Source organism: Manihot esculenta, chromosome 5, assembly GCF_001659605.2.
Source record: "Manihot esculenta cultivar AM560-2 chromosome 5, M.esculenta_v8, whole genome shotgun sequence".
NCBI lineage: Eukaryota > Viridiplantae > Streptophyta > Magnoliopsida > Malpighiales > Euphorbiaceae > Manihot > Manihot esculenta.
In genome coordinates, this window is record NC_035165.2 from 26,241,957 (window position 1) to 26,259,537 (window position 17,581).

A 17,581-nucleotide genomic window follows, 5' to 3' on the forward strand; every position below is an offset into this window, starting at 1 on the left:
ATGAGGGACCAAACATACTCTAACATGATTCTAAACAACTCCCCCAAAACCCCCTAAAACATTATAAAACATGCATGCAAAACAGGCAATGGAAGGCTGGACAGGGGACTTTCGGCGGCAGGTTCGGCGGCCGAAGGTCCCTCCAGATCCGAAAGTCAGGCACTTTCAGGGGCAGGTTCGGCGGCTGAAACTCCCTCCAGAGTTAAAAGTCACCAACCTTCGGGGGCAGGTTCGGCGGCCGAAACTCCCCTTCAGAGCCGAAAGTCCAACTTTCTGGGGCGAGTTTAGGCGGCCTAAAATTGCCTCCACAGGCAAGTTCGGTGGCCGAACATGGCTTCGGCAGCCGAACCTGGGTTCTCCAGAATGGCAGAACCCGATTCGCCTCTCATATCTAGCCTCCCAAAACCCTCCAAACTCATACTCAACACTCAACAGCATGCATAAACACATTATCAAGTATATAGGGGCATAAACTAGCCTATACCGCAACAAACATCACATTAAGTATCACATTTATCATTAACTAACATAAACCCTAACATTTTACAACTAGCTTAAACATGCATCAAAACCCCTTAACCCTTCATAAAACTTACTTAAAAACATAAGGGAAGATGAGGATCTATACTTATCTCTTGAAGATCGAGAGGAGATGCGATCCCAAACTTGGAGATATGGAGGAACGAGCTCCAGGGGTCTCCAAGCTTCACAACTTTGATCTTAGCTTAAAATCTTCAAAACAAAGGTAAAAACTTATAAAAAACTTAAAGGATTTGAAGGAAAACATAAAATCAACCAAAGGAGGGTGAAATCTCACCTATGTCCAAAAATAGAGAGAGAAAACTCGCCCATTTTTGGACAAGGGGCCTTTTATAGGTGGTTGGCCAGACCACCTTCGGGGGCCAAAGGTGCTTCCGCAAACTCCCCATGTTCGACGACCGAACTTGAGGTTTGGTGGCCGAACCTGGGTTTTTCCTCCATGGCTTTTTCTTTCAAAACTCAATTTCTTTCTTCATTAAAACCATAAAAATATGTAAAAAATTTTAGAAAACCTTTACTTTACCCTTCTAGAAGGCTCCGACATCCTAGGATTTTGGATTCCAACGGAGATTCCGCCAGAAGGTAGGAATTCCGATGCCATGGTCTAGCCGGGTATTACACCCTGACTCTTTGTGTAATACCCGGCTAGACTCCGGTATCGGAATTCCTACCGTCCGGTGGAATCTCGGATGTCGAAGACCTCTAGAAGGGGTAAAACCATGTTTTCATGAAATGTTTTAATGTTTTTGACGATTTTAAGTAATGAGGAAATGAGTTTTTGAATAAAAACAACCTTGGAGGAAAGCTCAGGTTCGGCCGCCGAAGCTCAAAGTTCGGTCGCCGAACATGAATGCATTTCGGGTGTACCTTAGGCCCCCGAAGGCATAAGTGAGGGAAGTCCAGGTTCGGCCGCCGAACCTCAAGTTCGGCCGCCGAACATGGCATGCATGCGGAGGCACATTCGGCCCCCGAACGTGGCCTGGACAGCCACTATAAAAGGGTCCCTTAGCCGAAAACGGGCGAGCTTTTCCCCATTTTTGGCCAAGGTAAGCTCTCCGCAGTCCCTCACCGATCTTTGATGTTTTTCCTCTAGATCTTTCAAGTTTTTCATTTGTTTTAACCTTGTTTTGAAGATTTGAGCTTTTGAGCAAAGTTTTGGAGCTTGGAGGTTCAAGAACCCAATCTCTCCCACCTCCGAGTTTTAGGTCGTTTCTCTCTCGATCTTCAAGAGGTAAGAATCGATCTCTAGCTTACATTATGTTTTAAACAAGTTTTATGCAAGTTCATGGGGTAGAAAATGCATGAGTAAGCTTATGTTGAGTTTATGGGTTTTTGATGAGTTTTTGAGCATGTGGCTTGTGATGTGTGTTTGATGTGTTGTAGTTGGGGTTTAAGGTAGTTTGAGACCCCTAGGAGCTTGTATGCATGTTTTGGTTGAGCTAAATGCATGATGGTTTGAGTTTGGAGGCATTTGTGCATGTTTGAACCAAGTTTTTGCCCTTTTGGGAGAAACCAGGTTCGGCAGCCGAAGGGACTTTCGGCCGCCGAACCCTCTTGTGAAGGCAGCCTTCGGCTGCCGAAGCTTGCCCCCTAAAGAAGACTTTCGTCTCTGTCTGGGAGTTTCGGCCGCCGAAAGTGCCGCCGAACATGCATGAGTTTCGCCTCTGTCTGGGAGTTTCGGCCGCTGAAGGTGCCGCCGAACCTACCTGACTTTCGGCTCTGGAGGGACTTTCGGCCGCCGAACCTGCCGCCGAAAGTGCCCTGTCCAGGCCTCCTTCGCATGTTCTTCTATGGTTGTTTCATGATGTTTTAGGGGATTTTTGGGGGATGTTTTTAGAGTTATGTTATAGTATGTTGGTCCCTCATTTGAGTCCACCTGTGTAGGTTCGGACCCGAGGAACCGAGGACCTCAGCAGTGAGTCAGCTGCTTCAGTCAGTGTCAGAGCTAGCCAGAGGTGAGTGGAATAACTCTTATGTTCTTAAGTAAATAAATCAGTTTTGAGCATGTTCATGCATCACGGATGCCATGTGATATTTTAGGTTGTTTGCATTAGAAATCACGAATATGTTGCATTGCATAATATGTTGTTGATGTGGATGAATGTTGAATGATCCATTAGCCCTCATATGTTATGACATGATGATATGGTATGGAAGTCCAGGTGTGGCCTACACTACGCCCCTGGCACTATGTAAGAGAAAGACCGGACGTGGCCTGCACTACGCCCCCGGCACCATGGATTATGTATGTTATGTTATGTATAAGAGAAAGACCAGGTGTGGCCTGCACTACGCCCCTGGCATGATTGGAATATGTAGAGGGCTAAATGGTGACAAGTTCATCCTTGATATGATTAGTTGTGATGTGATGCATTCCATGATAGCATATATTTTAAATGCTTTATGATTCTGCTCACTGGGCTCTAGTAGCTCACCCCTCTCCCAAATTCCCCAGGTTTGCAGGTACGGGTTAGACAGAGAAGTCAAGAAGAGTAATGAAGTCTTATGTATGTAATAGTTAGAATGTGGACATGACAGATTGTATAATGATGTATAGATATGTAATGTAACGATATTAAGGTTAGAAGTGTGCTTGACCATAGTATATTGTAATCCCCTTTTTATACATGATCTTAATGTTTATTGATGTCTATGTTTAGCCAACTCAACACTTGTTATGCCACCCATTGGGGGCATTGATGAGATCCCACAGAGGGGTCAAGTTTATCTTTATGTTTATGTTCAGTGCATGCACAGGTTGAGTTTGGTTGTTGATCATGTATGGGATTAAACAGGTTTTCAGGTTACATGTCAGGCTTGTTACGGGTCCCGGCGGCCTTAAGCCGATCTGGATCCTAGCGCCGGTAGCGGTCCGATTTTCGGGTCGTTACACTTTGGTTGTAGTAGCGAGCCGCTTTCTGCTGATATGCAGCGGTACGAATCTGAGCTTCTTCCTTGACTTCCTTTAGGGCATCCAGGTTACTTATCAATTTATCATCGTTAGTGTCCTTGCTATTTAACTGGACTCGATGTGTGGGGACTTGCAGCTCTATTGGGACTACAGCTTCAGTGCCAAACGCAAGTGCGAAAGGTGTCTCTTTGGTCGGCGCTCTGGGTGCAGTTCTGAAGGCCCACAGGATGCTGTTGAGCTCGTCCGCCCAATTTATCTTTGCCCCATCTAATCGCTTCTTCAGGCCCTGGAGAATAGCTCTGTTGGTGATTTCTGTTTGGCCGTTGGTTTGGGGATGGGCCACTGAGGAGAATTTATACCATATGCCCATATTTCTCGTGAACTCCTTAAAAGCATTGCAGTCAAACTGCCTACCATTGTCTGATATGAGCACCCTCGGTATGCCAAACCGGCATATAATGTTACCCCAGACAAAATCTATTATTTTTCTTGCTGTGATTGTGGGGACTGCCTCTGCTTTTGGCCATTTTGAAAAGTACTCCACAGCCACTATTACAAACTTCTTTTATCCTGTGGTCTTGGAAAAAGGCCCCAGAATGTCTATGCCCCACTGCGAGAATGGCCATGGGCTGGATATGCTGGACTGGGGTGTGGCTGGAACGTTGATGGCGGTTGCAAACCTTTGGCATACATCTCATCTTCGGACAAACTCCTCGGCCTCCCTTTTGACGGTGGGCCAATAGTATCCTTGTCTAAATATTTTGTTTGCTAGTGTCCCTGCTCCTTCATGAGCTCCGCATATTCCTTGGTGTATTTCCTCCATCACCCTTACAGCTTCCTCCGGGCTTGCACACCGAAGCCACGGACTGGACTTCCCTCTTCGGTATAAGGTTCCCCTCACTGCTTGGTAGTTGGTGGCCCGAGCAGCAATTTTCTTTGCTTCAGCTTTGTCTTCAGGGAGTTTTCCCCTTTCCAAATAGTTGAGGTATGGGGTCATCCAGTTTCGCTCTTCTTTTATCTCCATTACGGTGTTTTCTTTGTCAAAGGCAAGAGTGCTGACATGTTGTATGTATACCTCATCTGGGAGTTGTTCCAGTTCTTCTTCAGACAGTCGGCTGAGCAAATTTGCCTCTTCATTTTCTTCCCGAGGTATTCTTTGGTATTTTACTGTGATCCCCTGGCCTCTTAACTCGGTCTCTATTGCCTTTACCCTCGCCAAGTAACTCTGCATGGTTGGGTCCCTTGCCTGATATGCCCCCGTTATTTGACAGATTACTAATTGGGAGTCGCTATTTATCTCGAGGTCGATTGCCCTTACTTCCATCGCGATCAACATCCCATTTATTAGGGCTTCATATTCTGCTACATTGTTGGTGGCACTGAACTCTAGGCATAGAGCATAGCAAACCTTGAACCCTTCAGGGCCCTTTAGCACTATCCCCGCACCGCTGCCCCCAGCCTCGGATGCCCCATCCACAAACAACTTCCAGCTGAATTCTCGTGGGGGCTGCCTCTCTCTCTCGCCCTCTAATGTCTCCGAGGATGTCTCACCCAGCTCTGCTTGTTTTTCATTGAAAGAGCACTCCGCTATGAAGTCAGCGAGAGCTTGAGATTTTATGGTGGTGCGAGGTCGGTACAGTAAGCCTTTGGACGTCCCTCACGCAGGTCAGCTCAGGCATTTTTAAGATGGCCTCCACCTTCTCTGGATTGGGCTCGATGCCCTTTCCACTCACCATGTATCCCAGGAACTTTCCTCCCCTGATGAAGAAAGCGTATTTTGCTGGATTCAGCCTCATTTTGTATCGCTCTAGCACCTCAAACACCTTCCTTAGGTCTATCAAGTGTTGCTGAAAAGTTGGGCTTTTTACTACCATGTCGTCCACGTACACTTCGACATTCCTACCAATCTGGTCTTTGAAAATTTTATTCATTAGTCTCTGGTATGTTGCCCCAGCATTCTTTAGTCCAAAGGGCATGGCCTTGTAACAATAGGTCCCATCTTTTGTTATGAATGAGGTCTTCTCCTCATCCGACCTGTCCATTGGGATTTGGTGGTAACCAGACATTGCATCCAGAGACGACATGTAATCAAAATCGGACTTAGAGTCGACCATTTTATTAATATCGGGGAGGGGTAACAATCTTTAGGGCATGCCTGGTTCAGGTCAGTAAAATCTATACACATCCTATACTTGCCAATGACTTTTTTCACTAGCACAGGATTCGCTAGCCATTGCGGGTACATTACTTCCCTAATAAACCCTGCTTCCTCCAGCTTTTGCACCTCCTCCCTAGTGGCCTGCTGCTTCTCTCTTCCCACCACTCTCTTCTTCTATTTTATCGGCTTGGCTTCTGGGAGGACGTTCAACTTGTGAGTCATCACCTCCGGGTCTATCCCAGGCATGTCGGATGGCTTCCAGGCGAAGCTTGATGCATGACCTCGGATCAGAGCCATGGCTTCAGTTTTCTGCTCTTCGGTCAAGCCAGCATTGAGACTAAAGACCTTGTCCGCCTCTGCCTCTGATAAGGGGAAGGTTTTCAGTTCTCCCACTGGCTCCGTTCTAGCTTCTTTCTTCTCGTCTCGGACTTCTAGGACTTTCGAGTCAAACTTTTCCCCCGTCGAGCTCGGTTCCAACACTGTGGCCAAGTATATTGCTCTCGCCTCTTCCTGGCTTCCTCTGACTACTCCCACTCCTGCTTCAGTTGGGAACTTCATGGCCAGGTATCTGATACTAGTCACCACCTCAAAATCGTACAGAACCGGCCTTCCCAATATGGCGTTGTAGTTCAGGGGAAGCTTTACTACCAGGAATACTGCGTAGTGAGTTCGAGCCAAGGGCACTTCTCCGAGGGTTAAAGCCAATTTCACCTTCCCCTCCACAGGCACTGGGACTCCTCCGATCCCCTTCACCGAGGCCTGATCCCGAACCATCTGCTCTTCAGGGATTTTCATTTGTTGGAAGACCCTGTACGGTAATAAGTTCACCTTACTCCCATTGTCAACAAGGACCTTCCTGACCCGGTAGTTGTGAATGACGGCTTCGATAACAAGGGCGTCATTGTGAGGCATCTGAATGCCATGGGCATCTTCTGGGGAGAAAGAGATGACCGTTGGAGAATGTTCTGCTACTTGCATGACCTCGGCACTGCTACCCTCCCCGTCTCGGCCCTTTTTTCTTCCTCTCCTGCTCATTTGACCTCTAGTTCCTCCGACGATCATATTGATGGTTCCACTGGAGCCATCATTCACTGGTCCTGCTCCCGTCCTCCGGAGCCTCTCTGTTGTAGGGTTCTGCTGAGGCCTTTCTCCCTCCAATTTTTTCACAAAATTCCTGAGATGCCCCTTTTTTATTAGCCTTTTGATTTCGCTGATCAGCTGATAGCAATTATTGGTGTTATGGCCGTGTATACGATGATACTGACAGTATTTGTCAAGGTCTCTCTGGCTTGCTTCAGCCCTCATGGGCTTTAGCCATTGGAGGAATTCCTTGTTTTGGACTGCCATGAGCACTTCGGCTCTGGAGGCGTTGAGTGGGGTCAGGGTCTCTGGAACTCGTGGGGGGAATGGTCTTTGTTCTGGAACTCAAGGGGGGAATGGTCTTTGGTCCCTTCGATCCCAGGATTGTCTGTAGGTCTCAGGCCTTTTGCTTTGCCTTTTCTCATGCCTTTCCGGCCTTCTTTCCTCTGGGGCTTTTCCCCTATCTGCTGCCTCTTTGGCGAATCTGCTCGTCATCAGGGCATCATCCTGCCTTATGTACTTTTCTGCCCTCTTCATCAGTTCCGCCAGCGAGGTAGGGGGTTTCCTGCTCAATGAGCCGAAGAACTCTGGGGAGGTCGTCCCTTTTTGCATGGCTTCTACGGCTCTGCTTTCATCCAGCTCGGGGATCTACAGGGCCTCCATATTAAAACGGGCTACATACTCCCTCAATGATTCATTCTTCCTCTGCTTGACTGTTTCCAAGTAGCTGGTTTTCCTGTCAGCTGGCACTCCGGCTATGAACCGGATGATGAAGACATTGGCCAAATCCCCAAAACTCCTAATGCTTCCTGCTTCTAGCCTATTGAACCACGCCCGTGCTGGCCCCGTGAGCATTGTGGGGAATACCTTGCACATCAAGGCATCCGATAGAGTCTACAGCTCCATGAAGGTTTTGTAGTTAAGGACGTGCTCCCTTGGATTTTCAGCTCCGTCATACGCCGCTATGGGTGGCATTATGAACTTTTTGGGGATGGTCTCCTGCTGTACCCATCTCGAGAAAGGCGAGGACGTGGGTAAGAGGGCCTGCTTGTGATCCTTCGTCCCCAACTCAGCTAGGAGCTGTTCTCTCATTTTTTGCAGTTTCTGATCTACATTTTCTTCTTCTTGCTTGGGCCTCTTCTCCAGACGATACTCCTCCTCCCATTCTTCATTTTCTGTTCTCCTAGTTGTTCTAATTGAGTAACTTTCTGCCTCATCATTTTCTATCAGCTCCCTGACCCTTCTTCCTCGGGTTCTAGCCTCTGGTTCTTCTTCTTCACCTGCTCTTCTACCTCTTTCTCCCGTTTCTCTGCTGTTTGTTTGAGGGTGGTTAAAGGTAGGCTGGGGTTCGTTGGTTCGGGGTTCTTCTATCACAGGCAACACGTTCACTGGGGTACTGAGGCCCCTTTGCTGCATTATTTGCCCCAACTAATGGGCGGTGTTTTGTAACTAAAGGGCCATAGCTTGGAGGTCCTGGTTAGATAAAGTGGCTCCAGGCACATTCCCTGCCAAGCTCGGCGAGGGATTAAAAGGGGTTGACGGTTGGTTGTTGGGAGTTGTGGGGCTGGAGAAAGAGAACTGCTGCCCCTCTTGGGCAGAGCTCAGGTCATTGGGGGTGTTAGCAAGGTTGTTTTTGTTATGGTTGGCCATTGTGGATCTTAGTGGGTTTTGTAAGAGTGGAACTCCGGTGATGAAAAGATCTCCTTCGTTCCCACAGACGGCGCCAATTGATGCTCTGAGATCCAGAGAAAATAGGGTTTACAATGGTTGAGTAAGCTTGGTCTGAGTGGAGAGAGCTCCTCTCCTTTTATTCTTTTCTTTTGTCTGCTAGTGATGTCTAACGGTCTTGCCACTATTGGGCCACCTGTCTCTGTCATACAGATACGTACTTACTAAAATGTCAGACGTCTGTTCCATGCTAAACGGCCATTTAATTTCCCCTTGGCACGCGTGTAACAGATCTACTAGATGGATGGGCCGGTTGTCCCTTCTCTTACTAGGCCTCAGAACCAAGCTAGGTGTGGGGAGACTAAGGCCCAAGGGAGACTCGACCTCAAGGCCATGTGGTCCAGGTCGGCCCATTGAAGAGGCCTTTTGACCCTTGGATCAGAGTTGTCATCTTGGGCTTGGCCCTGTATCGGGGTGGTGAAGCCCAGCGGTCATCATGTATAAAAAAATAAAGTGTAAAAAAATTATAAAACCAACATAGTATTTAACAATAAGTAATTTTAAAATTCAAAATCACTCAAAATCAAGCGTGATGTATTTGACTTCTAAACATTAGCCTTACATGGATTGTAGAATGGACGCAAATTTTTTTGATGCAGATGAATTTAAAATGATGATATAGCCGGAATGAAGTTATATTATGATTGGCTAATTTTGCAAGATAAAAAAGGTGAGGTGGTGGATATTTTGTTAGGAAATCCAGAGATTTACTGCAACCCAAACACGCAGCGGAGAAATTAAAAATCTATATTCTCCTTTCTGAGATCTGTGTGCTTTATTTATTTCGAAGAGAAGGATACGAGACTGACCTGTTAGACTCGACGAGAAGATACTATTGCGGACTGATGGTGCTGCTTTTTCAACGAACATCCTTTATAGTATCTACACGAACGTCTTTTATCCTACTAAAGTGCTAGCTCTCTCAAGATGGATAGACTATGTGCTTTTCCAGCTCAAAACGTTTTTCCAAAAAAAACTGTCGTCCCCAGAATTCGCAGCAGGAATTTTATACGTTTTTAAGTCTTTTAGTTTTTCCACACTTCTTTTCGTAAAAAAATTTGTGTGCATAACCAACTATCACAATCGAACAGATACACAAATATCTTACGTGATAGTTTATTTTGATAAGGAAAACCGAAGAATCTTTTATGTGTAACGGTTATAGATAGACTGCAGATTTTTTAAAATATTATTATCTTATAATAATAATTAATATTAATAATAATAACATTTTTATTATTATTAATTATACTAATAGGCTTTTAGCCCATCAACAACGTTCTTGTGTGTGAGACCCAATAGGCTCACATTAATTGGCAATAGGCCTAGTCCCACAAGACCCATAAATCATAAGCGGCATCTAGCAAGACACTATGACTACCCAATTAATATGAGCATCAATAGTCCGATAAAGCCAAATAAATAGAACATGTATTAATCCCTTTATCACACGATATCTAGTTTGAACATAAGTGATAGTCAATGTCAAACTTATAATGTTCAAACTTATGATTTCTCGATCTCTAAGTAGACTGATAAATTCAAATGATATTGATCACACTATCAATTCATTTGAGCACGGCCATACATTTCTCAGTCTCACTTATTGAGGGGCCCAGAAGATATCTCTCTTAAAGAGAGGGACAAATTCTATCTTGATTGTTCAATATCCTATACATAATTTATGTTATGCTCAATCATAACCTTTATGATTGTCCGATTAAAGACAATGTTTGGTTATGTCAAAACATAACAGTCCTTATGTTGGAAACTATGACAATCTCAAGTCAAAGGATTAAGACATAACTACTTTGATCTCAGTGCGGGTCCATCCAATACTTTGTTCTCTACAAGTATCTATGATTATTGAATTATATCAACATATATATAATCATCTCATGATTATCAATCAATAACCATACTAGTTATATTTTATTATTATCAACGTAATAATAAGTAATCAGGGATGTTAATCATTATTATGCAACATGCAAACAAATAATAATAGTAAAAACATCTTTTATTAATAACCAAAACAACATACAAAAAGGTCCAAGATAATGGCCTAGGGCAAATACACTAACATGTTTACAGTAGTCATTTCGACGCTCAAGTCAGTAATATAGAGAATAAGGTGAATATAAAACTTGAAAGCATTTGTATGAGAGAATTGCATACCTTTATCTCTATGATCATTCACTTTTTATACTGTAAGAAAGTGGAGATAAATATAGTATTTTTTGATAATTCAGCAATGATGTGGCCGGCTCGTGGGTAAGGGATCTTCACCAGCTAATTGGATCAGAATCCCGTAATCATAGGTGTAAAGGAGATCTGCTGGATTGTAGCTGTTAATGGTAACTTCCTTATGAAGCCTTGTCATGAAGTTAAGAGAGTGATTCTGTCCGATCTGAGGCCGACCTGTCCTAAAGTGTCTGAGTCTTTTTTTCTCTTAGTTCCAGGTACTATGGTCTTCTTTTCTGCGGGTGAGACAACATATTGGTTTATTAGATTCTTGCCACGTGGCACTGTCTTATGGTGACAACTCACTGCCTACTTTGGGCGATTGTTGTCTAACATCAGAGGTCCCCTTGCTGATCTTCGATTCTTTAGATTCGACTGTGACAATTGTTTTTATGATATGGAACATATGGCTTATTTTTCCTGGTTGAGCATACCATATCCTTGCTTTCTTCTTACTTGTCATGCTGACTAGTCAGACCTAAGATCTTGTCTAGCAAATATTGAGTGATTCAGTAATATCTTAACGAATTTCTAGGCTCTCTCTAGCACCAACCAGTCCTGAGGATCATCCAGATATTTTCTAGTCTTTACGAGCTCTTTGACCTTTTCTAGCCTTATCGAGCTCTCGAGCATTTTTCAGTCCTGGCGTACTTCTGAGCATTTTCTTGCCTTGACCAACTCTGACTACCTTTTCGTCATTTGTTCAGCCCTGACGGGTTTCCTAGCATTTTCTAACCTTGACAATCTTACAGGCGTTTCCTTAACCCTAACGAGTTTTCAAGCATTTTCTAGCCCTTGTGAGCTCTCTAACATTTTTCAATCCTAATGGGTTTTCGTGCATTTTTCAGCTTTGACGAGTTTCTGAGCATTTTTTCGGCCCTTATCAGCTCCATGGCCCTTTCCAGCCTTGACGAGCTCCTTGGCCTGAGCATTAAATGTCTTAAAAACTTCTTGTGAAGTAGAACTAATACCCAGTTAGTCGGTCTGACTTATACCCATCTTGAAACCTAACATCAAATATCTTAGAAATTTATTATAGAGTGGGACAAATACCCAATAAATCGACTTAGCGTGTTTTTGCCTTAAAGTATGACATTTGATGCTTTAGAAATTTCTTGTAAAATGAGATTAATATTCAGTAGATCAATCTAATATATACTCACTTTGAGGTCTGTCAGTACATAGTTGTTCTTCAATTTGGTATGGTTTATAAGAGGTAGATTTTTTACTCTTTTAGGATGAGAAGGTTGTATAAATTGACCGGGCTTGTGGAGGCTTTTTTTTTTTTACTTATTATTTTGTTTCTTCAATTGGAAAAAAAGAAAGAAAAAGAAAGAGTAAGCCAGTAACCCAAAATGTTATAGCTGAATGGTGACATGACATTTCACTTCCTTATTTTCCCATTATTTTTCTGCCGTCCCTAAAATTATCCAAAAATAAGGGCTAAAACTATAATAAAAGGAAATGCAAGCGACCGCTCTAGTGTGGGGTCCAATAGTCCCCATCATCACTCATTGCTAAACAACAAATTGAACACAAAAGTGACAGCTAAACAAAAACACTCCTCCTCCTCCTTCCCCTTTCCGATTACCGGAATATGCAACTACAATCCCCAAATTCAACCCTAATGTGACGAATTAAGACTTGTGTTGTGGTCATTATCTTTTCGGTACCTACATTTCCGTTGTCTACTCCGGTTTTCAAACCCCTAAACTAAACCAGCACCGAAATGTCAACCAGAGGTAGCAGATCAGAGAAGGTGAAGCGGATTTTCCAGAAATTTGATTCCAACCGAGATGGAGGACTCAATAGAGAAGAAATGGCGGCTCTGGTTGTCGCTGTTAACCCTAGAGTCAAATTCAGCGACGAGCAAATTAATGCCATTCTCGACGAAGTGTTTCGTACTTATGGTGAGTTCATTGATGGCGACAAAGGTTTAACTTACGACGGCTTGTTGCGTACTTACGATGATGGGGCTGGTGACGTCGACCGAGACTTTGATGCGCTTGAACTCGAGCTTAACTCGGACGACAATAAAGGGATCTCGATGGCATCTGAAGCGTCTTCGTCGTTAATACTGGATGAGACGGCTATGGAATCGCAAAAGAAGCAGAGGACTGCAGCTTGGGCGGTGTCTCCTAACCATGGGATTGTTTTTGATGATACATGGAAAATCGTGGACGATTTGGAGATTTTGGTTAAGAGATTGAAAGCTAAACAGTCGAAAGATGGGAAATTGAAAGGGGACAACTTTGATGCGTATTCTGATGCTGGGTGGTCGAGGGAATTGGGTCCATCTTCGGAGATATCAGAGAAGAGAATCTTTTGGGAGGAGTCAGGGCATGATTACGCAGTTTTCGTGAAGGAATTGGGTGTTCTGAGGAGCCGGGCTGACGGAGCGAGATCGAGAGAAGAGGCTTTTGATGGGCATATGGCAATTGGGAGGGTTTTGTATGAGCACCAGTTGTTTAAAGAGGCATTGGTAAGTTTTAAGAGAGCTTGTGAATTGCAGCCCGTAGATGTTAGGCCGCATTTTAGAGCTGGAAATTGCTTGTATGTTCTTGGGAGGTACAGGGAATCTAAAGAGGAGTTCTTGTTGGCCCTGGAGGCAGCTGAGGCTGGTGGGAATCAATGGGCCTACTTGCTTCCTCAGATATATGTCAATCTTGGTATTGCACTGGAAGGTGAAGGTATGGTTTTAAGTGCCTGTGAATATTATAGAGAAGCTGCTATTCTTTGTCCTACTCATTTTAGAGCTCTGAAACTTCTGGGTAGTGCTCTGTTCGGGGTAGGGGAATATATGGCTGCTGTTAAGGCCTTGGAAGAGGCTATTTTTATGAAACCGGATTATGCTGATGCACATTGTGATCTGGCTTCCGCATTGCATGCCATGGGTGAGGATGAGAAGGCCATAGAGGTATTTCAAAAGGCTATTGATTTAAAACCCGGTCATGTGGATGCTTTGTATAATTTGGGTGGACTTTACATGGACTTGGGCAGGTTTCAGAGAGCTTCTGAAATGTATACCAGGGTGTTAGCTGTGTGGCCAAACCATTGGCGGGCACAGCTTAATAAGGCTGTCTCATTGTTGGGGGCTGGTGAAACTGAGGAAGCTAAGAAAGCTTTGAAGGAAGCTTTGAAAATGACTAACAGGGTTGAATTGCATGACGCAATATCACATTTAAAGCAGCTGCAGAAGAAGAAGGTCAAGCCTAATGGAGGTGCAAATGGGGAGGGAACTTTTGTTATTGTGGAACCCTCAAAATTTAAGACAGTGAGTGAAAAAACTACATTGAGGCAGGAATTGGCCAATGCTCTTCAAATTAGGGCATTTCAAAGGATTACCAGGTTGGGTCGTTGTGATGTGGATCTTTTGAGGAAGGAGATGAATGAAAATGATGTGCCATTGTCTTATTCTGGTGGCGGAGTCCCAGAGAAATCCATACGCAAACCTAACTTGGAGGAAATCCTTCGGAGGTTACTTAATTTCCTGAAGCCTGAAACCTTTCAGGGGACTGTCAAGGCAATAAATGAGAGGGTTCTCTCTGTTTTAGATGAGACAGGATCAGGCAGGGTGGATTTGGGCATGTTTTATGCTGTTCTTGCCCCCATTTGTAGTGGCAGTCCAGACAAACGAAGACGGATTGCTTTTGATGCACTTTTGTGGCGTCCTGCAAATCAAGGTGTATCTCAGATTAGGAAAGTTGATGCTGTTGGTTATATAAAGTTGCTGAGGGCTATTTATGTTCCTTCTCATGGAGTTAGTGAAATGTTAGAAATTCATGGAGAAACAGATTCTTCACTGGTATCTTTCAATGATTTTCTGGTGATGTTTAATGATCCTGATTGGGGTTTTGGTATCATGTCAACCCTAATAAAGCTTGAGTCTGGAGATAGGAATCGCCATGGAAACCATGTTTGCTCAGTCTGCCGCTACCCAATTATCGGGTCCCGCTTCAAGGAGATGAAATCTCATTTTAGTCTATGTAATCAGTGCTACAGCGAAGGAAAGGTGCCTCCTGCTTTTAAGCAGGAAGAGTACAAATTCAAAGAGTATGGAAGTGAGGCTGAAGCGATGAAAGATAAGTGCATGTGTTTTACTTTGCAATCCCATAATGATTGATAGCACATTTACTCAAAGTTTTCTTGTTGATTTTGTATCATTCTGTCATTGTATTCTAGTATTGTGTGAATTACATAGCTCCTTAACATGTTCAGTGGGCTTTACGCCCTTTGTATAATAAGTAATTTTGAGTAATATCTCAGTTCCTGTTTCCTATTAGGATGTAGATCTTCTCTCTTTTTTTGTGTTACTGTTTAAAATAGATTTTGAAATTGTGTATTTTATTCCTTCAGCAATAATGGTGTGTATGCATGCTTCCGTGTTTTTGCGTGTTTGTTTATATACTGATCTAGCACCTCTATGTTCTGCCATGACTGTTGATATGAACGTTGATCGACACCAATGTTATAAAATGGACAAACGAATTTCTAGTTTTTGCATCTTCACATTGTGACGAGCCTCATTGATGATAAGAAGATAGAACTTTCGCATATTTGTATCCATAGAAGCAATTTTGGCATTAATGGAAAAGTTTACTGTAAAAGGTATGCCATGTTGAATTTGGGTTGAGTCAAGTTTGTTGATGACTGTGGAGGGATGGAAATTGCGGAAGCGGCCAACTGCCAAGGAGACCTTGTCGTTTGACTAAATCTTATTATACCTTATAATATAAGCTTTAAACTGCGCCTGGAAAGGCCAATGACACCTTGCTCCAGCGATTAAGGTGGTATCAGAAGGGGTGTGCAAAAATCCGAACAGTCGAAATGGTTCTGAAATTTACCTGCAGCTGTAGAGTTGTTCATCAACAGTAATAATATGAAGAGAAAAGAGAGAAAAATCATTTTCTATTGCATGCAATTCAACGGTAGTGTGGGGAAGTGATTTATTTTGTTTGGAAAATTTACTCTTTAGTCTCACCATTATGGATAAACTCGTTATGGATACACTTATTAATTAATTTTTTTTATTAATTTTAATTATTTAGTATTATAAAAAATTTTAAAATATTTTAATACGGAGAGATTAATTAATAAATTTTTTATAAATTTAAAATTTTAATTAAAGATTAAATAATAAAATATTTATAATTAGAATTAACTGAAAATTTAATTAATAAAATTTTAAAATGTTAAAAATATAATTTATATTTTAAAATTAATAAATTTTCTCATACTAATTTTTTCATGAAATGAAATTTGGTGGTTGGCAGTTTAGGTGGACCAGTTGGTTGGTGTATCATTAATGATTGTGCTTAACTGGGTAATGAATGAATATTTTTGGCATCATTTTGCATTGGCCTCCGGCAGTTAGAACCCAAATTGTGGGAGTAAAGTCTCCTTTCTGCTTTATGATGCTTATAATTGTTTTATTTAATGATGTTGGTGATATTAACTGTTATTCTCTGCTTCCATTGTGTTTTATAATAATAAATATATGATTTGGTATGTTCATTCAAGATTGCTCTATTATTTATAATACTCATCATTATGACATTTTTGGGTGATTATATTTACACCATTAAAGTAGGTGGGCAGTTTTATTTGGCTGTTGTCTGGTACAGCCGACATTATGGGTTGAATTGAGGTTTCCTAACGGTGGAGGTGTCTACTCTTAAGAATGATTTTTGTAGAAGAAGATCAAATGTCTCCGTTGTAGTCTAGTTGGTTAGGATACTCGGCTCTCACCCGAGAGACCCGGGTTCGATTCCCGGCAACGGAATTTTGTTAATTTTTTTTTCCCTGTTCTGCTTTATATACGTGTTACTCACAGATTATTATTATTATTACACTTGAGTTTATCTTTTGTCTTCCTGACCTATTGCAAAAAAATCTGTCTTCACTTTAATTTTTTCATTGTAAACATTTAATACTTAAAAAGTATAATCACCCTTTTTTTTATATAAATAAGGGTATAATCATTTAGTTCTTATGTACATATAAAGTTATATGCACTCTAATTTTTTAGAGTTTAATAATTATATTTTATAAAACTTATATATTATATAATTACATTTCATAAAATTTAGAAATTAAATAATATCATTTTATAAAGATTAGGCATTAAATATTAACCATAAAAAAAATAAAATACAGCTAACTTTTAATGTAAAAGTAAATAATCAAATAATGTAATTTAGCTTTTAGTATTATTATTATTAAAATAAAAAACTGAAACCCTAATGTAAAAAAGCTAAACCAAAAGATAACCCATAGTTTCATCATTAAACACAGCTAATGAGATGAGTTTGCAAATGTGAGTCAATCTTAGATATGTGAATAATGAAAGAGAGTAGTGATCATCATTGTTCCATCTGTTGTCATCATTATCAACGACAACATTAACATGGAAAGAAAACTTTATGCCTTTGACATTATCATGTGGGAAATTAAAAATTCTTTTTTTTTTTAAATTTTATTTTGGTAGAACAAGAAATTAAATTATCATTGCAGAGGAAAGGTTGAAGTCTTAATAACCCATCTAAAATTATTTAGTTGAATTATAAAACCCTCTTAAATTGTGTGTTTCACTTTCTCCTCCATACACAGATGGGAAGGCAACTGTTAACCCTGGCCATGCCCTGTAGAATCTCGAATAAAGACTCTGCATTCATTTGATGGCCAGATGAGTAGTAGAATTATTCTCGTGACAAACAGAAATTATCTCCTACATTATATCTAATATGATACGTGTAATTTTATAAAATTATTAGATTGTCATAAATCATTTTATTATTAATAGGATTTTGTCATTATCCTTTTTTTTATTATTATTATTTAGTCTTGGAATTAACTATTAATAGTTTGAGGGATATGGGCAATACAAAAATTATTCTTTGATTAAATTCAATGTATCATGT

The 17,581-nt window shown here is 41.8% G+C and overlaps 1 protein-coding gene and 1 non-coding gene across 2 annotated transcripts; both read left to right on the forward strand.

The window, feature by feature from the left end:
- Nucleotides 1-12,148: 12,148 nt before the first annotated feature.
- Nucleotides 12,149-14,943, forward strand: LOC110615675 (uncharacterized TPR repeat-containing protein At1g05150). Its single transcript, XM_021757677.2, has one exon. The coding sequence runs from the start codon at nucleotides 12,391-12,393 to the stop codon at nucleotides 14,782-14,784; it is 2,394 nt and encodes a 797-aa protein (XP_021613369.1). The 5' UTR covers nucleotides 12,149-12,390; the 3' UTR covers nucleotides 14,785-14,943.
- A 1,427-nt stretch (nucleotides 14,944-16,370) lies between these two features.
- TRNAE-CUC lies at nucleotides 16,371-16,443 on the forward strand. Its single transcript has one exon. It is a non-coding gene; the product is annotated as a tRNA-Glu (tRNA).
- Nucleotides 16,444-17,581: the final 1,138 nt, after the last annotated feature.

Bases quoted from the DNA above. Each gene is read 5' to 3' on its own strand.
- LOC110615675 (XM_021757677.2), top strand. From the start codon at position 12,391: ATGTCAACCAGAGGTAGCAGATCAGAGAAGGTGAAGCGGATTTTCCAG.